General features: G+C 36.3%; 1 protein-coding gene across 5 annotated transcripts in view; it reads right to left on the bottom strand.

The window, feature by feature from the left end:
* Lama4 (laminin subunit alpha 4) overlaps positions 1-24215 on the bottom strand; it is a 156514-nt gene that overhangs the window by 5576 nt on the left and 126723 nt on the right. For all 5 annotated transcript variants that reach the window (XM_074076240.1, XM_074076232.1, XM_074076245.1 and 2 more), the window contains 14 exons: positions 23426-23559; positions 22798-22969; positions 20171-20302; positions 18483-18625; positions 16810-16948; positions 16227-16364; positions 14417-14550; positions 13003-13167; positions 12018-12171; positions 6967-7154; positions 5596-5785; positions 4422-4577; positions 3117-3276; positions 902-1032 (listed from right to left, as the gene is read on the bottom strand). In XM_074076240.1, the coding sequence (XP_073932341.1) occupies positions 902-1032; positions 3117-3276; positions 4422-4577; positions 5596-5785; positions 6967-7154; positions 12018-12171; positions 13003-13167; positions 14417-14550; positions 16227-16364; positions 16810-16948; positions 18483-18625; positions 20171-20302; positions 22798-22969; positions 23426-23559 (2136 nt within the window). The remainder of the gene's footprint in view (positions 1-901; positions 1033-3116; positions 3277-4421; positions 4578-5595; positions 5786-6966; positions 7155-12017; positions 12172-13002; positions 13168-14416; positions 14551-16226; positions 16365-16809; positions 16949-18482; positions 18626-20170; positions 20303-22797; positions 22970-23425; positions 23560-24215) is intronic.

The raw sequence follows: 24215 nt of genomic DNA, 5'->3' as shown, positions 1-24215 counted from the left end.
GAAGAATGATAGGAAATATAACAGATGAATCCCTTTAATTTCTAAAGAGAGGGTGTGCTATACAAAGCAGATTAAAATATTGATGTAGAGCATGAACTTGGAAAGCAGACTCACTGGCTCACATTTGTTTGCTTTACTTTCTGCCTCAGTTTTTTCATTTGTAAAATAAGTGCTAATATTAACTCTACATTCTAGAACAACCAGCAGGATTAAATGAATTTTTATTTATGAAGCACATAATAAATAGCATGTAAGGATAAGTTTTTTTTGCAGTGCTGGGAATCCAGCCCAGGGCCTTGAATTACACATGGTAAGTTTTATTACTGTATGGTTTAACAGAGTGTACTAGAACCCAAATAAAAATCAGTTATGTTTGAGACATAATGAAAATATGTCTTACCGAATATTTATTTGAATACCTTTATGAATGTTCTTAGGTAATATTTTAGGGAAAAAGTAATGTTATAATTATATAATAACTTAAAAATTTCTGATAATTGAAAATAACATATGTAAAGATATGTGTATATGTATATCTGATAAACATATAGATATTTAGAAAGGTATTTTTTAATTTTGATAATTGGATATGTTCCTTGCTTCCATTTGCTAAAAATATGCTCTCTTCTAATTTGTTTGTCAAAACTCTTTATGTTGTTATTGATAACTTTTTTCCTTTTTTTTTTGGTAACTTTGCCATATTTTCATGACTCTTGTTCTAATCAAACAATTTTCAAAATATGAATGTGTGCCCAAATATTGCCCAAATTAAAATTTCATGTTACAGCTTTCCTAATTTTTTTCTACTTGGAAAGACTGATGAAATAATTCTATGAAATCAATCTGCTTTAGATCAGAATCTTAGGTTAGATGAGAGACTTAAATTTTCTTAAGATCTGACCTGCCCATTTTTCATGTGGATATTTAGGTATTCCCCATTGACGCTGTGGCCATGGACAAGAGTTCCGGAACTGCTTCTGGGACGGACTTCAAATGCAATTTCAAACTTTAAGCCAATGTTGAAAGACTCATCTGTGGAGAGAAATACTACAAGTTCTCAAGAATAGCAAAAAAAAAAAAAAAAAAAAAAAATTGTTAACTATGGTGTGATTTTGTAATTATATATTTTTGTATCTAGCTTCAAAAGTTTCATGCATTTCTCAGTGGGTAAGTAGAAAGTGCCATTTTCCACATCCAGCTCACTGTGGAAAGCTCTGTGGGAGACTAAGATAACTAACCCGTTACTCTTTTGGTAGGGCATGGGAGTGGCACAGCACACTAAAAACACTCTGTGCTGTGAGGGTTTAGGGGAGGAGAAGGGAATTCCAACTAGCATCACCATGTACTATTTCAAGAGTGAGAAGTAGGGCAGGGTAATCTGGGCAGAGGATAGAATTTCAACCTGGAACTCTTGGAAAGCCCTGTGAAGGCTAGTGTGCCTGGATGGTCCTGCAAAGGGTTAAGGAAGCATAGTGTGTGTGGAATCACTCCTGGAAGGGCTCCAGTGCTCAAGTATGAAAGTTAGACTTCATTTTGTGGTCACAGAGCAAGGGAGCTGACTTGATGAGATCAGAATTTTAAAATAATTTTTAAACAGGAAACTAACTGGTGCTAGTGTTGAATGTTTCTGAGCATTTAAAAGGAGAAAATGAGAGCAAAAGTTTTTAGAAGCTGCTATTGTGGTGCTACAAGACGATGGTTATTATTTATTCCAAGAGGCTCATTGCAAACCTGGGCATCAAGTGTCCACTTGATATATCTTCTTATAAATCTTTAAAATTTGTCCTGCTTATTGGTTAATGTTCATGCAATAGAAAATAATTGTATAGCTGGCTATGCATTTCAGGCTGCCCCAAACTTTAGAGTTATTATCACTGAAATTCAGTGAGGAATTAAGAAATGTGGGCTGGGTTTGTGACTCATGTAGTAGCATGCTTATGAGGCCCTGAGATCAAACCCCAGTACCACAAAAAAAGGGAAGCAATAAAAAGTGAGTGTAAGTGTTTGAGTAGAAGTAAATGGGGGTGAGGAAGGAAAGGAAAGGAAAGTCATGAGCTAGAGAGATCATCTCTGGTTATTCTATTGCACATGGGTGATTGTTTAAGAACATGTACTTGGCTACATTCTAATTTCTTTATTCGGGCCTTGTACAAAGTACCAAAGTGCCTTGAGAGCAGGGACTGTGGATTTATTCCATTTTCCTATCCTTACACCTAATGCTTGTGCCATAGCATGTTTGTTGGGATGGTTCGGATGGTGGCTGTATGTAGTCTGGTAGCTTTTACTTATTTTTAGAACTATTACATTCCATCATCTGTCACAGGGGCTCCCATCCAGAAGGTATACGATAAAAACTGTTGGATGAATGAGCAAGAAAGTAATGGTTGAGGAGAATTTAAAAAAAAAAAAAAAACAAATAAAATTTCTGTATTTTCTGTAATACAGAAATAAACTCTGTATTATCTGCTGGGGTTGCCAGGCAGGGGACAATGATTCATACGAAAAGGGAGCAGAAGAAGACTCAGGAGCAAGGTGGCCAAGAGCTGACTTAGGTCAGGCCACAGAATAGCACAGGAAGTTCCCAGGAGTCACTATGGTCTGTTTCCAGAAGTTTGACAGCTGTGGAGAAGTTTGGGTCAGGGAGAACAAAGAAGTATGGGAATTGCATGTATGGTTTGGAGCAGTAGAAGGCAGGGCAGTGCTCCTTGTGGAAAGAGGTCATCTTCTAGGACTGAGCATGGCATTATTAAGTTTTAACTCTGGGCCCAATATTCCCTGTTAACCATCCCAAGGAAAAAAGTATTTCATGATTCATGTTTTCAAAGTAAGTCATTTGTCTTAGTCTGTTATAAAAGTTTTCCAAGGATTGGGTGATTTATAAAGCAGTATAAAAAGTATAAAAGTTTTCCAAGGATTGGGTGATTTGTAACAGCAGTAACCAGCCCGGTCCTTTGAGTACGAGAACTCACTCCCTTGAGAAAAGCATTATTGTTTCTTTATAACCTAATAACCTTTTAAGGGCTCCAACACCTCTCAATGCTGTTACACTGAAGAACAAGTCTCAACATGAGTTTAACTGTGGACAAACAATATTCAAACCACAGCAGTCACATTACCTAGAACCACATATCCTCCTTCTGTTGAAAAATACGTTCCTGTTTCCATTGGACCTTCAAAACAAGGGGTTACACTAAATGTCTGAGAAGCAGAGGTGATGGAGGCCCCATTGAGTTGCAGATTGCTGAGACAGCCACTGAAACTGTAGACAGAGTTAATCTGGAAGAAGAAGACATTTCTTAAAATCCATTTTCTCAATATACAGATGTATCGTGGGGAAGCAAATGAGAGGGCCTGAGTCTTGAGAAAAATTAAGTAATTCCTTATTTATTTTATCTATCTGAGTGATCAATACTTTTCTAGGTGGTTGCTTCTTAACTAGCTCTTTGAAGCTGGTGTTTTGTATTTGATACCTTCAGTTTGTAGTAATCTAGCTATGTAAATTTTTCCATCTACCATGACAAAGTAAATTGCAGCTGTGGTTTTCAGATGGACTATTAGAAGTATTAGAGCTTGTTTTCCTTCAAGAATGACAGCTGGGCCCCAAATCACTAATGTTGATGAAAACTAGCAAAGTCCTTAAATCTATCACAGCTAAATAAACAGTAGAAAGCTTGTATTTCTGGCATCATCAGCTGTTATTGTGGTTGAGAGTTTATCATACTACAGAACATGAAACTTGGGTCATGTTAACTGATTTCATACTGTACTTGGAGCTCTTTTAAAAAAGGTGCCATAAAATTGCTTACCTATAATATAATTGTAATGTGAGCCACCTCTTTTATTTTATCTACATATGTAAAAATGTATTACCAACGCTTTGTGCTAAAATCAAATCTGTTATGTTAAGAAAAAGTTAGTCCTTTGATGCATTTCTTTTATTGTTAATATGTTTAAGAGGTACAATTAAAAAATGATGTTTCTTACTAGATTCTCACTTCTAGTGAGGGTACCTATAAATTGCATGTGTGAAAGGAAGAAAAACGGACTTACATAATGGCCTGAAACATTTTTTTCCACTTGAGAATACAATGAAATGACTTGTTTTCTGGTGTTGCTATCTCTTTGCATTAAAAGTATAGGTCCAGAACAAATCAGATCTCCTTGAGCCATAACTTTCATGATAATTTATGCCTCTGAAACTTTTTTCATCTCACTTCTATCTTAAAATCAAAAGATGATTCTTGATTTTGTAGTGCCCCAGGGCAGACAGCCAGCCAGCAGGACATGACTTTGATGTTTTATCTCTAGTAAAACTGCCATTTTACTCTTGCTAAATTTCCTAATCCGTAAAACAAGGGCCTGGATTAAGTGATTTTGTGATTCTAAAGATCAAGGGCTTCACCTTGGCATGCCTGGTTTACCTGGACATTTTTCACAGCCCTTCCAGGAGCCACTCCTCCCAAATAAATGGGACCCTTGATTTTCCAGGCAGCTCCAGTGGGAGGAAGACTTTCTTCTAGGACTCGCAGACCATCAATGATCATTCGGCCACTGCTCTTTTCCCGAATAAATATCACCTGGATGGAGAGAAGGAAAACAGTACTTCTCAGGTACATTCCAGGAAATGTTGTGTTGTCTCTCCTCCGAACCCTGAAATTGCAATGCTGTTCGGAATCTGCAGAAAATTCATAAGAAAGGGGGTCCCATCTCTGAAGGGCAGGACACTCTTTCTCTGTTTAGTAGACTTCTGGTAAAGAAATAGCAGCATTAGAAACTTTATTCTTATTCGATTCTGTTTTGTTCCACAGCATACACCTTTATTATCAATTGTCTCTTTGCTTTATATTCATTGGCTCACCTTGTGTTTTCACCATATATTTCTTTTATTATCATTATTATTATTATTAGTGTTGTGCTGGGCGGGGTATGCTGTAGCATTTACAAAGGTTTTCTACAATGTATTAAATATATCATACTTGAATTCACTCCTCCACTGCTCTCTTTCACCCCCCTCACCATGTATTTCTGACAGATTGAGAGAATGACTCTCTCATTAAGCTGCAGGCTTAATTTTTGGATGTGACTTATGTTCAGCAGGGTTCTCTATGAAGCGCTTCGCAGTTGACCAACCCACATGTTCTTTTCCTCTCCTTAAACTCCTTATAATTAACTGTAACACATCTTACATTGCTTAATCTTGCTCATTAATAATTTCCAGTATTTAGGTGTGCCCTTGTGATAACCTGTCTTCCAAATTGATTTACTCACTTTTTATCTCCCACAGCTTAGCTTTAAGACATTGAGTAATAATTGTTGAAAATTAAGATCCTATCGGCATCGGGGAAGAAAGCCAAAATCATTACAAACCAAACTCAAGTTTATGTTGATTACCGATCCTTTGGTTAAAATAATTATATTCATCCTATGTATCTTTAAAAAATATGTTTCATGATTTTTTTTTAATAAGGAATTTTACTCAGCAGCAGAATTTTAAAAGGGATATTTCTACTGACACCAATGCTGAAGTTATCAGCATCAGTCCCTTGGACGACGGCAGGTAGTTGCTGATGATGCTGCTTCCTGCCTTTGACTTACATCGTGCCAGTATCCATCATTGTATTTCTCCTGGCTTCTAATCTTCAGTTTCTTGTGGCCAATGTTAAACATGAATACCAAACGACCATGGGCTAAGAACAGAGTCATGAAGTCATTCTCTTCTTGATCCGAGACATAGAAAATCATCCCATGGGAGGAACGAGTTTTCAGGCGAATGGAAAACTGGGCTCTGGTAAGTAAAAAGAATTGTAAAATGAGACTTGGGATAACCTTTAACTTCTCAAAGTAATACAGTGTAAGGAAAAATAAATAAGTAGCTATCTATCTAGACCCAAGCAACATTACTTCTAATGATCCCTTACTATAATGAATGAATATTGAATAAGCATGGCTAGTTCAAACATAATTCTTATCCTCTACTTCCTTATACAACAGGGATTCCGCATTTAAGGAGAGTGTTATTTTAATTTAGGATCTTATCATGTCTTACTTTGAAAATATGGTTGCAACTTAAGCTTATTTATATGGACAAAATAATATTGAGTGAGTGATATGCATACACGAAATTTGTACAGAAATAAGATTCATGTACTATTTAAATTGCAGATTAATTTATTTCCCAGTAAAAATGAATTGATGAATATCACATGTTAAAGCGGCCAACTGGGTAGAAACATGCATGTGAAGAAACCTCTCTAGAACCATAGCTCTAAGTATGAGTAAGAAATATTTGTTAATTTCTAGTGTGATTTCCTTGAAATCCTTCTTGAAGAACACAAAATACTCACTCTGCCTACAAGGTAAGAAACCTAATTTGAAGGCATTAGAAGTTTCTTATTGAACACATTGTCTGCACGAGAGTTTAAAAAAGGTATATAAGACCTATATAAAAATTCTGGGTACTCGAACAATAAAAATGAATCTTCACTAATATTAAGTAACTGGAGACTTTTGAAATACTGAGAAAAAGGGATGGAGTTTAAGACTACAGGAAGACCATAGACATCCAAGTGTATTTGTGTTTTCAGTGTCTTTCCCTAACTAGCAGTTTGGGTGCGTTTCCACTTATAATCAGAAAGTAATTTGTGTGGGAGGGAAAGTGATCTCAAGGTCAGATGATGAGTCATTTGAAACTTGTCCCACCTTCCTTTCCTTGGTTTGCTTTTCTTTTTGATCATACCTGGCAAAGTCCTGGGAGAATGCGATTTTATGTATCTTACATTTGGGGAGAAGTTAGAGAGAATATAATTTCTTGGAAAGCATGACTCATATACTATTTAATATATATTTTGATGATAAAATAATAGTATTATGATGGCACAGAAAGAAAAGATCATAGGAAAAATGATGTGTGGGAAGCCAGGAGGGAGAAAGGCATTAAGTTTCTGGAAATATAGTGTGACGCTTTACTTTTCACCAAAATCTCCTTTTGTGTGCTCAAACTCTTGGCGGCTGTTGGCTGTCCCTCCATATTGGTAGGCGTGCGCTATTGCTCTAGGGCTGTTGGAAAGGTGGCAATGAGAGTCTCTTGGTGCTTTCTGCTCTAGGAATTTCAGACCAACAGGATCCCATGAAGGTGCATCTTTACTTTTCTCTCCCTATAAAAATAGAAAAACATGAAAATAAGGGATAAAAATTATTTACCTGGAACAAAAATAATTTATGATGTCCTCACCACCACTGATAATAATACAAAATAATAAAATGGGTGTTATTTGTGCATTTTCCATTCATGAAATAGTAGTTACCTCTCCTCTCTCCCTCTACCACCATAAGCTCTCATTTGAGAGCAGTAACTTCATCAGTAACAACAATAACGACATAGCATATTAATCCCCCAATTCTAGTCATAAGCAGAGTTAAATTGAATCTAGAGATAATTGCTCCATCATTTAAATCAAGTGCACATCTTAAACAAAATAGGCAAGTTGGCAATCTAATAACCCTGAGAGAATTGATCAGTAATACCCTCATATAGGCAGCAATTGCATGTCAATGCACATTTTTATTTATATACACTGTGTAAAAACTTAAGATACTTAACAACATCTTCAAAAATACTTAAGGATTTCTCTGGGAGTACTGGAATTTGAACTCAGGGCCTTGTGCTTGTTAGACAGACTCTCTGTCACTTGAACTATGCCCCCAGTACATTTTGCTTTATTTATTTTTGGAATAGGATTTTGAGTTTATGCCTGGGCCACCCTGGATCTTGATTCTCTTATTTATATCTCTTGAATAGCTGGGATGACAGGCGTGTGTGCCCAGGTATTGATTGAGATGGGGTCTCATGAACTTTGTGCCTAGCCTGACCTCAAACTTCTGTCCTCCCACTATCAGCTTCCTGAGTGGCTAGGATTATAGGTGTGAGGAACCACACCCAGCCTTAAGGATATTTTTGGTAATAAGTTATGTAGAAAAATTTAAAGTGACAGGATGGATACAGAGTAGCTTGAAAACATTATGTTGTGCTCTTCAAATTGCACTGCTGATGTTAAAATGAAAAATTATGAAACTATACGCTAATAGGTAATGATTATTTAGTCTTAATTTCTGAAGCAAAATAAAGGTAAATGCATATGAATCCAAGCATTTAATCATTTTTTCACTTATTCAAGCAACTAGTTATTGACTACCAGACAGTAAGAAGTGGAGGGAAAGAAATCAATGTCTTTGCATGCCCTCCACAAGTGGTATGTGGTGGAGGACAGAAATGAGAAATGATTCCTGTTTTTCAAGCAGCTGAAAACAAATTTGGATGAACAGGCATATAAATAGCAACTGGAAAACAAGCTGGTGCCAAATAGAAAGGACCTTAGATGGCATGCTAGAAGTTGAGTTTTGTGTTTTAGGTGATGCCAAGTTACAGAAGTTTTAAAAGCAGGGAGTGGCCTGAGCTGACCCTCTCAGGAAGACAGCTTATAATAAAGGAAGGACTGACAGGAGAGAAAATGTTTGGTAGCAGAGAAGACTGGAAAACATAGAGAGAGATAGATGAGACAGGATTAGATAAGTGAAGACAATTTCCAGTTCAGGATTATTGAATAGACACATTTTATTTTCCTTGTCTCTAACTCCCATTGAAGTTTTAGGAGCTACATACTTAAAAAAAAAACATGACAGTTCTGGAAATCTAGGAAGGTTTCTACTAACACAACACAGTGTAGAATTTTGGATGATACAATGCAGATTGGAACAGAGTGAAGTGAAACTCTTAATCTTCTATTAACAAAAGACAAGACCTCCAAAAAATTCAGTGTTGCAGACAAATCCTAGAATTATCCTCAAAATCTGGATATGGTGGCAGGCTAATTAATCAAAGGGCAAATCAGCTGTGCCACTGCCCTGCTCCTGGGGCAGCAGCTCCTCCAGGTTGGGTGCTGGCAGTGGAGACTATTGCAGTTGTGGTTAAGTTGGGGAAAGGGACATGGGGACTCAAAGACTGACAACACATCCCAAAGAATGCCAGCTTGGTTCCACTAACCCCTCTTCCCTCCCTCACAGAGTCCTCAGGGCTCAGAACTTAATTCACTGCTACAGAGGTTTCTCTCTTGGACAAAAGAAATTCATCCAGTTAACAATAATTTTTGGTCAAGGCCCTCACCTACAAGTAACGACCATAGCTTTAAGCCAGGACTGGGATGGAATGGGGCTTCAGAGAGACCATTTCCATCTAAAATGTTGAGATATTTCTTCTAAATCCATGCTGTATTCCAGTCCTAGTGGAATCTTATAATGGGAAGTATGATCACCTCAGTCTGTCTCACCAAGGTGCCCATCTGGAAATGCTTTGCACAGGGCCTGGAGTATAGGGGTGAGTAGGTGTTGAGGACTATCCCCAACTCTGGCTGCTTCCTATTCTCTCCATTTAGCTGGAGGGGGATCTCACGCTTTCCCAATCAGTGCATCCCCTAATGGTGAATTAGACTCCAGGGGCTCAGCAAAACATGGGGTGTTTAGACCATGACAGTCTCAGTTGACCAGGCTTGCTTTATACTGCCTCAGTGTAAGAATGCATAGAGTAGGTAGAATCTGTCTCTTATCTGCTGCAAAATTGAATTAACTCTGATATCTTTCTATATGGCAACCAGATACTCCAAATCCTCTTAATAATTGTCAACAAGAGTTGCAACTTAATCATTTCACTGCTCATGCAATGCAGAAATCTAGTTTACTGTCCTAACGGGTACGTGTGTGGGGAGTCTCACTAAACCACACTAGATTTTGACTTTACCAGTGTAATTTTTTTTTCCTGAGGGCCTGTTGTAACCTCACTGTTGAAACCAATTTTGATTTAGCAAGCTTTTTGTTTGTTTGTTTGTTTCCATCTGCATCAGATAATAACCAAGGTAGTTGAGCTACTGAAAAAAAAGAGGACAATGTTTAAAGGACATGAAGATATCTTACACACCCCAAGAGAGGACAGTATAGCAGGATCCCACCAGAGGCCAAAAGCAGGAATTGAAAAGCTAGAAAGAATCATGACCCTCCCTTTGTGGAGGTTTCTGGTATCAGCTTTGTTTCTCTGTGTCTGTTTTCATTCTTCTTTTTTCTCCAGAACAGCTTCTTTCTTTTTGTGTATGACTAACATTGGCTTCTTAGGTTGGTAGGTTTTGTAGTCAATGATCATCTCAGGCTAGTCTCTGGCTTCTTTCAAGGAAGTGATCTTATAGTTTGGCTTAGTTCACATGACCTACACTGATCCAATCAGCTATATTCAGGGAGATGAAGTCATACCCCTAAAACACAGGGCCTGTCTGGTGGTAGGGAATCAATTCTCAGAGAAGAGATGGATTGGACACACACCCCACAATGAATTCTACTGCAATATATGAAATGTACATTACTGTATTACAAACCAAATAAGAAAATGCTTTCCCAATTAAATTTGAAACATAAAAATCTATGAAAAATTTAAGCCTGGAACATATTTGGTAAGACAGGTATTCTCAAATAAATTGGGAAATATAAATTAGTGTTACCTTTTTGGAAAGTAATTTGCCTTGATCCAGAAATTCTACCTCTTGAATCTATCCTAAGGATTTATTTAGTGATAAATTCAAATATTTATGTAGAAGGATCCTCACAAATAAAGAGAGCAAACTGGAAACAAGTGAGTCTATTAATGATTAAATGAATAATATATATTAGTGCATAAAATGGAATATTAGGAAATGATTATGAAAATAAATTATTATAATCTCAGTTCTTTAAGGCAGCCTGGATAAAAATTTCAGCCAGAGGCCACAAGCTTTTCTTGATACCTACTGAAGCAACATCTAGCTAGCTTCACATAGCTTGATGTAGTCTGGTAGCTACATTTTCCACTACTGAAAAATGAACAAATAGAAAAAGGCAATGGAGATCAGTAGTACTGGTAAGAGGCAGGAGCCAGGATGCAATATTAAGTTGATGGTCAAGGTGGGTCTCATTAAGTAGACGAGAGTTAAGTGATCCTAGGAGAAGTTGTCTGTGCAGATATTTGGGGGAAGAGCGGAAGTAAAGACAGAAGGAAAGCTTGAATAAAGATCTTAAGATAAGGAGTGCAATGTGGCCTGTTTTAGTAATAGTCAAGAGTGTGGTGTGGAGACAGGAGTGAACAAGGTGGGTAAGTGAGAGGACATGAACTTGAGAGAGAGGGAAAGAGGTGTTGATCACACCTATGAATTGTAGGGACTTGGGCATTTTCTCTGAATATAGTGGGAGGCACTTTGGTTAGAGGAATGACATGATTTGGTTTCTATTTATAAGGGTCTGGATGTTGTTTTGAAAGTAGAAAGTCAGGGAACAAGGTAGAAACTAGGGGACCTTTTGAGACTTATTACACTGATTTGGATGAGAGATGATGGTGAGTTGGGCCAGGATGAGAGCACTGCCGTCTTAGTTCATTATTGAACTTGCACCATGAAAAGGGTGGGAAGTGTTAGACTGAAAGAATGAGAAGGGATTAGTGGTTTCATTACAAATGAAACATTTAACATGTAGGCTAGGGGTAAATGAATGAGAAAGAATAGTAGTCAGAAAATGGAATTTTAGAACTGAAGATTTTGATGAAGGGCAGGTCCAGTTGATGTCCTAGTTTAGCTGTGCACATGAATGGTTGAAGTGCAGGTCAAGGAAGGAGGGTAAAACAAGGGTAAGATCACAAACTTTAACAATTTCCATGATTGTGATAAACCCTGAGATTATCACGTGAAAGCAAAAGATACTAGAGACTTATATAGTACTAAACAATAAATATTACATATACAAAATGTAGTTGGAAGTATAAGTAAATATGTGATTCAATGTGATTTTTGGGAACAAGAATGAATGTAACAAAGCTGCTAAACTGGAATATCTGACAACACAAGAATCCCATCTTTCACATGTGCATAGTTGCAAGTTAGAGTATTCCATAAAGCAACTGCATCTTGAGTTGTGTGCATAGAATATGAGGGTATCAGGAAATTTGCTCTTACCTTTTTATTCTGACTTGTTTTAGGCTTTGAGGAATTTTTTCCCTTTTTATGAAGGAGAAACAATGGTGAAGACTCAATGGGACATTCAAAAAGAGAAGTGTGGACCTTTTCAGAATATCGCTGGAAATCCTCCACCTCCACATCTCTATTCAGCCTGTGTGTGTAATGAGGGAAAATACATCGTTCAGAATTATGTGATGAAAACTCAAGAAGTTAAATTTGTGTGTGTGTATGTGTGTGCTTGGTGTGTACCTATTACTCTCTTATCCAGAATCCTTAAAATTATCATCTAGCCCATTAATTAATGACTGTGTGCCTGGCACCACACATTTTGACCAATGACTATCTTTTTCTCTCAACACACTGTGGATGACTGGGACCATATCTATAGTTTCTTAGTCTGTATTAAATTTCTCCCTTACTTGTCCTCACAATTCATAAGAGACCCTGTGTGATCACTATCCCTTTCCCTCTTGCTTGTTCTTATTCTCAAGGAGCATCTACCACCTTTGTTAAGGACCTAGATCAATGACTTTGTTTAAAGTCATGCACTAAATTAAGAAGACTTTCTTAAACTTTGAACAAGGATTATGGTATGTTTCTTTATATATGTCATTAATAATAAATACAAAAATTGCAACTAATATTTATAGCTTCTTGTATACTATGTGCTGTGCAAGGTGCTTTATGTGTGTTACCTTAGTTATTCCTTAATAAGCCTACCAAGCAGGCACTACAGCTACCTGAATTTTGCAGGTGAAGAAATGAAGGCTTACTAAGTCACAATCATTCAGAAATTAAATGGCAAAAAACTCACACTCAAACCCAAATATGTCAGTTGCTGTAACACATTCAAGCTCTTAGTTATTACCCTTTAATGCCTCCAACAAGTTTCATAGTTCTCAGTTTTAATAATAAAAATATTTTCACTATTGTCTTGATCTTTATAAATCATGCAGATTCATTAATAATAAAAGCATTATACCTGGTAAAGTAGGCATTGCTTATACAACCAGTGAAATTAGCATACTGAGGACTGATGGGTGAGCCACCAAAGTAAAACTTGTTTTCACTTGCTTGAGTCTGATCTGCTTTCCCTTTGGTAGGATTCTTACTCCCAAGTCTGTTTTTGTCTACTATTAGTTCATATCTGCAAAAGAAAAAGCCGTTTCATACACTTGACAGCTACCGTTTTATCCTGAGTTCCATTCTCTGGTGGATAAACAAGTTTTCTTATGGACGTGAAATGGAACATCTGGTTAATGAAAAGACAGAACTGCAGACTTTTCATGAGGCCCAGGATAAAATGGTTGAATATTTCTATATGTAAGAATAACTCTCCCAATCAATATTGGAATTTAAACCCCTAGGGCAAAAAGTCACATGACTAGCCATCTTTGTTATTATTTGGTGGAGAAAATGACCATTCCTCATAGTGATCATTTAGGAGCATTTGTGGGAGACCATTTTCACTGCAAAGCACATTGGATGGTTTTACCTTTGTTGGAAATGGAGCCTAGGAAAAACCTACTACTGTTTGCTTTTGATGGGCAGGCTCTGTAGAAGACAACACAGAACAGCAGCAGTCTACAATAGAGGTTTCGTCCCTATTTCAAAAGCTTTCTTTTTTTTTTTTTTTATTATTCATATGTGCATACAAGGCTTGGGTCATTTCTCCCCCCTGCCCCCACCCCCTCCCTTACCACCCACTCCGCCCCCTCTCTCTCCCCCCTACCCCCTCAATACCCAGCAGAAACTATTTTGCCCTTATTTCTAATTTTGTTGCAGAGAGAGTATAAGCAATAATAGGAAGGAACAAGGGTTTTTGCTGGTTGAGATAAGGATAGCTATACAGGGAGTTGACTCACATTGATTTCCTGTGCGTGTGTGTTACCTTCTAGGTTAATTCTTTTTGATCTAACCTTTTTTCTAGTTCCTGGTCCCCTTTTCCTATTGGCCTCAGTTGCTTTTCAAAAGCTTTCTTATTATGAAAAAGAAATGCAGTGTTACATACTTTAAAGATAGCATTAGAGTTTTTAATGTAGCTGTAAGTATGGCATCTTCCACTGTTCAGTATTTTCTGAGGTCCTCCTATGCACAACACACTGCACACTCCATTCAGTGAGCAGTGTGAGTAAGCACTACCCTCAAGATTATAACTAATCATTTTATTGATAAAAAAAACCTTTTACACTTCTGTTAAGTAAATTTATGGTAACTTACTTGTCATGTGTTGAGAATTAATAGCATTTTTTGGAAGAAGGTAAGTTGTTCCTCCTACCATTTTTTTTAACACCAAGGAAGCAATAGGATAACCTGTTATTGATAATGACATTTGACAAAATCGTGTCCTGCAAATAAAGACATAGAGTGGGAGAATGTAAAGTGAGGAGCTGTACCTTGTGGATGAGACAGAGGTAATGATGAAGTGGGACAGCCCGTCATTGTACTGCTTATCTGCTGACTGAACCTTGATGCCCTTTACGTCCATGGCAACTGTACCATTGTCCAGCGAAATGGAAAACACATCAGACTGAAATGCAAACACAGGTGTTTAAGTAGAGAGTCCAGGGATCCAAATATGGACATGTTTTCAACGTGTACTTAAATGGTATTGCTTAAAGGAACACAAGATATGCAGGAAACTTGCTTCAAAATAATATCTATGAATATCTATGGCTTATGTTCATGTTGCTTATAAGAATAGACATGTTCCAATGGGACACTAGTCTCATTTAATCATGTCTTATACTCCATTTTAAGAAGATAATATTTGAATCTCCTGGAGGATGTAGCTAGATGATTAGGAAGAGTTAATTTGCTAATTTGACTTTTAAAATAGTTCACATTTTCATCCATAGAAGCAGGAGAGAAATTTCAAAAAGCAGGTTATTTCTTTTTCTGAATTTGCTTACAACTTGTCTTAACTTACTGGTAAACAGTAATCTTGCTTCTTTTTGCTTTTATGGGTATCAACTTCTACAGTTAGCCGTCAATACACATAACCCATGGAATTCTGTCTAAAACAGACTATTTTTTTTGTGGACAAAAAAGTCTTATTTAAGTAACCAGGGTAATCAGAGGTAGGTTTGGGGCAGGAGTCCTACAAAATGCCTTCTACAAATTCTCACAGACACTACTGATTTAATTTAAATCAGATGTAAATGTGACAGATAGAGGTAATAAGTATGAAAACAAAACATTGCTTTCAGAAATTGTGTATATGTTGGTGATGAGGTTTTCATAGATAGATCAATTGGATTTTGACATCATGAAACCTCTACAGATCTTATTTTATTCTTGAAATAATTTTGTAAGCTGGGCTCAAGTGTTCTACAGGAAATCCAAGAACAAGGAGGCATGTGAGTTTTTTTCTCAATCTTTTACAAATTAAATCACAAATGAGTTTGTGCTCAGCATGCAGACAGATGTTCTTAACATTTTTTTTGTGCCATGGATACTTTTGGCAGTTCAGTGATATTATGGACCTCTTCATAAAATAATATTTAAAAATGTGCAAGACAAAATATGTAGGAACAAGAAGGAAACTAATTACTTTGAAATAAAAATTTCAAAATATTAAAACAATACATCTATGATCTATCTATCTTACACTTTTAGTTGACACAGCGTCTCAGTATGTAGCCCTAAGCTGGCCTCAAACTCTTGATTCTCTTGCCTCAGACTCTCAAGGACTGAGATTACAGCCTTGCACCACCATACCCAGCCTATACTTCTTTATTAAGGCATAAATAATGAAGGTCTAATAGCTTCTATAATTTGAAATTAGAAATGAGCAACTATATTTTCAGATATCTATGATAATTTATAATGTAAGATAAAACACTAGTGATTTCTTTTAATGACAAAGTCATAGGTACTACTAATACTACTGTGGTTTGTTGCCACATGCCAAATCAAAGAAAATGAGAAATTTCAGTTAGAGAACATAAAGATATAATTTTCCCTATGCAAGTCCACAGACCCCTTGAATTCTATCCATCAACGCCTGAGGAGTGGGTCTATGGATCCCAGGTTAAGAATTCCTGATATACAGTATGTCTAGAGTTTTATAGCATCTGAAATGAGGCATTCTGTGTATATGTGTAAGCTAAAATCTGAATCAAAACTCACTTATAACTGCACAAATAATTTTTAATAGGCAAAACAGTTATCACCACATTTCCTCAGGGAAAAACAAATACTTACCCCTGAAGCATAGTAGAATAGTAACCCATTTGGCTGTAATGTTCGGAAGTTAAAACCTCCTTCGAAGCCATCAAAGAATGATATTTTCTGAATGGAAGCAATGAAACTTTGCCCATTGAAATATGCTCTACGAGATATCTGTGTGACAATAAAAATGGATATATAGTGTTTTTCTTGGTAATTACCAAACGCTTATAATGTCAACTTTTTATGTACAAAGGGTTTTTCCTGCTAGTTTCTAGAGAAGTAGTTTACACTTTGCTTTCTAGTTTATGATGGAATTCGGGCATGCCTTCCTTCTATATTCCTCTAACAGATGGGGCTTCAGCTTCTTCATTTTCTCCATCCTGTGTGAAAAATGACTGTCAAGCAGCCTCTTTGGGCTTTGCATGCCTCACCCACCAAAACTGAAGTAACTGTACAAGTTACAGAGGAACCCCACATGCCTTTCTAGCTTAATGATTCTTCTTTCTTTTAGAAAGGAGCCCAAGATGTATCCTGTATCCCAGAGAAACAGAAAAGGGCTTTCCAACTGTTGAAAGTTTTGTATCTATTTATTAAAAAGCTTCTGACTGGTACTTACAAGAGAGTCCTCTGGGCATCCGTAACCAACTCCTAGGGTTTCTGTCTGCTCCAGTAAATTGAAATCTTTCTTTTGGAACTGGAAACCCTTCATGCATCCTCTGAAATTGATATCTAGGGGAAGATGTGCTCTTAGGGTCCTGGAAAAGATAGACAGTCCTCACTGATACAACCATGATGAAGATGTTACCCTGTCCATGTAAGCCACAGAGTCTGAATTTACTTATAGTTCTTTGTAATGGTTTTATCATCATTATATTCTTATACTTTCTTTGATAAATGAAAGTAAATTATTCTCTTCTATCACAAGTGGTAAGTTAGGAATTGAGCTCAGGTTTTTAAGCTTCTATTAATCTAGTTGGCCTTATTTGCCATACAAGTAAAGCTGGAGGAATAGTCTTAGCGAATGTTGGGCTGCTGGATCAACACAAAATAAAAAATCCTTTATCCTTAAGATCAGGGGTTACACTCTGCTCAGTACTGTAATCCTAGTGTCTGGTACCTACGTGGTACCTAAGAGCATGCTATTGGATGTTGAATGAATATAAAGTTAGTTTTGGCCAAATCCAATGGCTTCAATGTATTTGAGATAAACACTGGCCAAACTAACAGCCCTGTTATGTTCTGCTCTGACAAGGTCACACCTAGAGGGCTGTGCTAATTGACAGACTGGAGTGCACATAATGGCACATATAAGAGTTTAAGGTTCCATGTGACATGATTAAGACCGAAGAGAATGTTTACTTTGAAAAGACTGCTTAGAGATCCTTCTTTAGATATGAAGCACTGCAACATGGAAAAGGGATGGCACTGGTTTTAACTCAAGGCAAGTAAGAGCTTTATAACAACTGAAGTCATTAAGTATTGAATTTTTTGCCTTATGAGGTAATTATATATACATCATTAAATTTATTCAAAGATAAGTTTGAGAACAAATGGAAAGGAGTATTCTGTATCAGAGAAAGGGTTGGGTCCCTTAGCAGTTCTCAATCTAGGTTGCATGGTAAATCACCTGACTTGGGGAGCTTTTGTTTTTTCTTTTTCAAATATTGCATTGGGACCTTACTCTAGAACAACTAGAATTTCTGGGAAGTGGTCATACATTATAGTATATTATAAAGCTCTTTGGGTTATTCTAGTGATAACCACTGTACTGGATTATTAAAAGTTGACTTTCAATTTTAAGTATCTCTGACTCTACGAACTGACTGCAATAATTGAGCTAAATTTTTGAATAGACAGAATAATGTTTCATTGTCCTTAAGCCATAACCCCTTCGATAACCTTAAAAATTTGCATACCTTCATATGCTACTAGAGAGTTCAAAATAAGTTTAAATCAAGACTAAAATAAAAGTAAAGGGACATATGATGTTTTGTCTTCACACAATGCATGTTCTGCTCTTCCTCTTGTCGAAAAGAAACACCTTACACTTTGTTCTAAGAATAGGCAATAATTAAAGAAACCTCTAAATTACATGCGTGAAATTCTAATTTAAGGAGGCTCTGAGGATGGGCTGCCAAGGACCTGTGAGTGCACGAGTGTGCCCGTCCCTACGCATGTGGGTAAAAGTAGCAAGTGGGGGTGCTTCAATCTGCCAGTAGAACTCTCTTGTTAATGAATTCTCACCAGAACAGCATTAGGAACAAACAAGTCCCAACACAAAAACCTTACCTGGATTGTAAGATTTCTGGGGGAGCCCCTCCAATGTATATGTCTGTAAAAGGTATTTTCATCTTTTCATTGTCCATGCTCTTGACATGTCGTCTGTCAACTACCAAAATCATTTTCTTATCATTGTGATAAATGATTGAGATCTGGTAAAAATAATATATAGCAAGTTTTGATCAATTGTTTAACCCTCTGTTTGAAGACATTATTTTGGTTATTTTGGCTATAACAGTTGATCCTCTGTGTCTTGTGCTTGTTTGTTCATAAAACAGGGACTAGATTTTGTTTTCTTTCTTACAGACACGAAGACTCATGCTATTACAACAAGCAGTTCACATGTGCTGGGGAAGGAGAAGAAACTGGCCAAATTAAAAAATTTCCCATGAGACCTATTGTTTTCTCCTGCCCGTTTTGAGGGGATTTGGGAAGGAACTATAAGCAAGTGCCTTCTTTGAGGTTTTTAGACAGATTCATTAAGGTATAATTGATATATGAAGAACTGCACGTATTTAAAGTTCATAATTTGATGAATTGGATGTATGTAAACACCCCTCATATCATCACCACAGTCAAGGTAATAGACATATCCAACACTTCCCAAAGTTTCTTGTGCCCCTCGGTTTTTTTTTTTTTTTTGCATGTGTGTTAAGCACATGTTAAGTACTTAACATAAGATCTATTGTCTTAACAAAAGTTGACTTTTGTAGTGCTGGGGATGGAACCCAGTACATTCTAGGCAAATACTCTACCATTGAGCTATACCCCCAGCAACAAATTATTATTGACTATAGGCATTATGTTATTCAGCAGACCTCTAGAATTTATTCATGGAACACAACTAAATCTTTATACCTATTGAACAACATTATCTTACAGCCCTGGATACTACTGTCATATTCTTTAGAGTCCTCCTGGACTCTAGACTGCATGGACCTAGGTATAATATTTTTGGTGACATAATGACCAACTGTAATCAACCTGCAAAAATGCCAGCCAGAGAAATACATAAAAATCTTCTTTTATTGTTAACTGATTTTCATGAAGGCTATGGATTTTGAACTGAAAAGGGAAATATACTCTCCTACCCTCTACATCTTGACTCAAAAGATATTATGCCTTTTATATGCTTCATCGAATTGTATACATAAAGTAGGCATTAATAAAAAAATATTTTAAAAGTATATTTTTAGTAGATAATAAATCCGGTTGAAGGTTAAAGAGCATTCTTTTTGGGTCTTTCTCTTTACAAGGAAAACTGCTAGTGCTTTCTAAATTCTGGTTTAAAAGGAAATTCTATGCTTACTTATATCTACTCTTCACATTCAGTGAGGCTCAAAGCATAAGTAAAAAATGGCTTTGTGTCTATATTCTAGCACATTCAATAAAAGTATAGGATTGTATACTGCTATTGTAATTGAGATATGTAAAATTAATGGAATCTTTTGACCAATGAAGTAATTAAAAGGAATTTTCCAGTGGTTCTTTTATGAAATTTCTATGTAACAAATATTCATTCTTTTAAGGTAAATGTTTTCCAGGGGCTGAGTAGATGAAGGCTTCCACCTTTTTCAGAGGTGAATGTATTTTATTACTATCCCATTTATCTCATTTGACCACCTGATTAGGTCATCAGTTCTAAGTACAAAAACCAAAAGCCAACACTCAAACCACCAAAACTATGCTGGCTGTACCTCATGGTATTTTGCATCGTTAATCTGGGCTTTCTTCAATGTGTCTTCAAGATGAACAGGACCATTGCTGAATCCAAAGTCATAGAACACACGCAAGTGACCATCACGCATTTCCAGGCTGAAAAACATGCTCTGCAGAGAGAAAGAAGGTGTGCTATTATCAAAGCAGATTCAAATTTAGCTGACTGAAAAATAATACCGGATTCTTTATTATGAAACTATTTGAAGACTAAGGAAGGCTCATGAAACTCTTTTTACAAAATAAAATAACAACTACTTCCATATTGGCAGTTATTTCTTATACTGATATACAAATGTGTTAATAATTGTACATAATTTTAAATTACTATCTTCTTTTGTTTTTATTTTACTTTATGAATTAATGAATGAAGCTTTAAATTTACATTACTTATCTTTCAAATTGGTCAAATATTTATTCTAATATACCATGTTTACTCAACTGCCTTGTCTTTAAATAACTTTTGAAAATTTAACAGTACAAAAGATGTAATTGCATCTTTAAGATGAAAAGTGGTAATACTGAAAATATTGATAACCTTGAAAATGATTTCCAGATAAGCTAAAAAGAGTTCAAAGTAGTAGCAAATATGGATATAAGAAGAGAAGTCTATTCCTGTATTATTTTGAATCATGGATATGTGAAAATAGGTATGGAATTATTATGCACTTGGACTGCAGGATGTTTGAGAATCAAAGTAATTCTGTAACGCTTTAGTAATTTACTGATCAGGCTTGCTTGTTTTAGAGGATGATTCATAGATATAAGAATTCAATGGGTTTGAAAAATAAAGTATTGTAGTAAAGTTTGCATTCTACATGAAGTGCTCTCTTGAGTGGAATTTGTGTATTTTTCGTAATATAGAAAACAATCCATTGGAGTTTAAGAAGAAAATGTTTCAACTTTGATTTATACTCATTAAAATGTAAAATACACAAAGACACTAATTTTTGAAATTTAACATGGATTATTGACCCTGGGCCTTCACAGTTCACATGGTATGTGAGGCTTCCTGAGTGGGGTTCCACACTTGAAAGGTTCAAGGTGGTACATCACCTGACTTCTAGCCTATTGTAATTTACTGCAGTTTTTCTTACTTACTTACATGGATTTACAGGTGATATGACATAAATAATAGAATAATTACTATCATTTTGTATTGAGATGTAGATGTATTGATATGAAAATATTTTGGGACACATAGATGTTTGCTGGTTACTTCCTGCAAGTTACTACTGACAAGTTTTGTTATAAAATGAATGATTCTAAATTTGTTAAATTTTATTTGTGATGACAAATGTCTTTCAGAGTATGAAACCTAGTTATTAAAAAAATTCACTTGGGGCCACATGCAGTGCTCACATCTATAGAATTTCAGCTAGTTGGGAGGTGAAGATCAGGAAGATGGTGTGATTACAGGCCAGCCCAGGCAAAAAAGTTAGTGAGACTCTATCTCAACAAAACAAGCTGGGTGTGGTGGTGACACACACCTGAGACATTATCCAAAAAAAAAAAACCCAAAAAAATCAAAAAAACAAAAAAACAAAACCTAAAGCAAAAAAGAGCTGGGGGCATGGTCCAAGTGGTAGAGCACCTGACTAGAAAGTACAAGGTCCTGAGTTTGAATCCCATACAATATTGCCAAAAAAATTGTGTGAAGAAATTTTAATCTTTAAAAATCTTTCAACATTTTTGTTGAACTCTAGTTTACAAATTGATGTCTGATCAGCTTGCAAGAACTAACATCAGAAAAGAGAAAATTTATCAAATTTCAAAGATTACTTTTGCCAATTGGTGCATGAAATAAAAAAACTGTATGTAATTTAGTAGGCACAGATAATGATACATGTCTTAAATTTTTTATTTTGTGGAAAGTATTTTATCCATTTTCATTAGGCCATGAAACTTAGTATTGAAATAAACTGGATGTAGGACAAGACTTTTGAATCACTGTACCACAAAAAGTTCAAAAAGATTTTAAAAAACATTTAACATTTAATTTAACATTGAATTATATCATTATTACTAACATTGACATTAAAATAGTTTTAGTGAGAGCAAAAGTTTCTGTATCACTAATAAATAAGGACATAATTTTAATATTTTTGTTATTCAATATTTTACTTTGTATAATTTTATTACTACACTTGAATGCTTCATGATATACTTATATCTGTATGTGGCACATATAGATTATTTGTAAGAACATAGTTCTTTGTACATTCTCATATATACAAATGTATACATATAGCTAAAGCATGCAAAGTCTTTTGACTGATTAGGTCGTATGATTTAGAAAGTTCAGGAGACCAGTGTGAAATTTCTGCAGACACACTTGCACACCTAGATCTTGGTGCTGATTTTCCTCAAAGTTTTCTTAGTGTACGAAAGGGAATATTTAACATGCATTGCAAAATGTTGTGTGGGGAGTGGACTTCAGGACTACTTATTTACTGCTGTCGCAACTTCCCTGAAGAAAAAAAAAGTCCAGTTTTGCTTTCTAAAATAGAAATTCAGTTTGATAGCATGGCACACTCCACCTGGGAAGGTTCCTGGAAATACAAATAGCAGAAAGGCAAAGAGAAGTAGGACTATGATTGTTACTCACTCCATTGACCATCAGGAGCACAAGGCCATTGTCAGCTGGGGTTCGAACTTCTATGTCAAAGCGAGTCACTTGACCAAATTTCCCTCGTCTTGTGATGTCCCTCACTATAGCATAACTGGAGCCATCAAAGAAGTAACTGGCAGCCCGGCTCTGAGTGAAGGCCAGTTTATCCCTGAAATGGAAACACAGGATCATATAAACATTGTAGTTGCCATCGTGCTTTCCAAGAGAGACCCTTTAACCCACTTTCAGAGCATCTTCCACTGACCTCACAATAGGTAAGTGAAATCATGTTGTATGCATGGAAGAAATGGATTAGTTACATGTCAGCTGACTTGTTTTACATGGATTTCTTCCCTACCCTACATACTAACACAACTGAAGTCTGCAGGGAAACGCCAGCCTCTGAAGTCCTAAATCAAAGCTTCAAGCAAATTAACACTTTTAATACTTGTGGGAGTTCATCTATGGTAGAGAAAAATTGACGTTTTTTTGCAGGCATGCCTATTATGTACTTTCACAACTGTTTTCCTCAAAGAAAAGTTTGGGAACTTGCATATTGACTCACACTTGTCCTACCTGCTGCTCTTGGCTGACTATCAAAGTCTTTAGTATCCTTAACTCTTACCTGGCACAAGGCACTGACTTGGAGGGATCCATATTGTGGATGTGCTTAAAGTTGTACAAGCTGATCACCTCATTATTCAAAGTGGCCAACTCCAGGCAGCCAACAAAGCCTGGCAGGTTTAAGCTGGCAGGGAGCTGTGCAAAGACAAAGTGAATTACCCTGTGGTCATGTTTCACCCAGGCACCATTAAGCCAGCAATGAAGCTAACTGCATGTCAACAGGATCTACCCATGGACATAAACATCTTTTTAGACCAGAGTTTGTATCAACTTGATGCCAATCACTTAAATAGCAGTGATTTGTCAGTTGTACATATCTTAGCAGAGAAGGTGAGATGGGTTGAGCGTAGACTATGTATGTTAGACAATGAATTCATGACAAATCAATTCTCATATCAGCTTTGAGAGGTAGGTATTCCTGATCTCAAATAAAGGGAAGGAAGTAATTCTAGAGAGGTTCCATAATGTACCCATAACTAGTAAGTTAGCCTTGGAATGGAAACCCTGGATCAATTTTCCATCTTCTTGGGCCTGTCTTATCTACCCTTTATCAGGTCTCATTCTCCTCTAGGTCCTACTATCTCCTACCTCAGACAGTTTATTTCATGTTCATCAGCTGAGACGATTGAGTTTTTCAAACTTCCATGTGCAATGCTGAAGACTAGATCAAAACTGTGGTGGCACCGCAAGGTACCCGCATTCTTGTACCAGGCGGGGTGGTATTAATTACCTTTACATGTATCAGAATGAAATTCATTGATTTTCAAGTGTTGGCTATAGCTTGAAAGCAT

This window comes from Castor canadensis, chromosome 1 (genome assembly GCF_047511655.1).
Source record: "Castor canadensis chromosome 1, mCasCan1.hap1v2, whole genome shotgun sequence".
Taxonomy (NCBI): Eukaryota; Metazoa; Chordata; class Mammalia; order Rodentia; family Castoridae; genus Castor; species Castor canadensis.
Note: the sequence above shows the minus strand (reverse complement) of the source record. Positions and strands in the feature narration are given on the sequence as shown.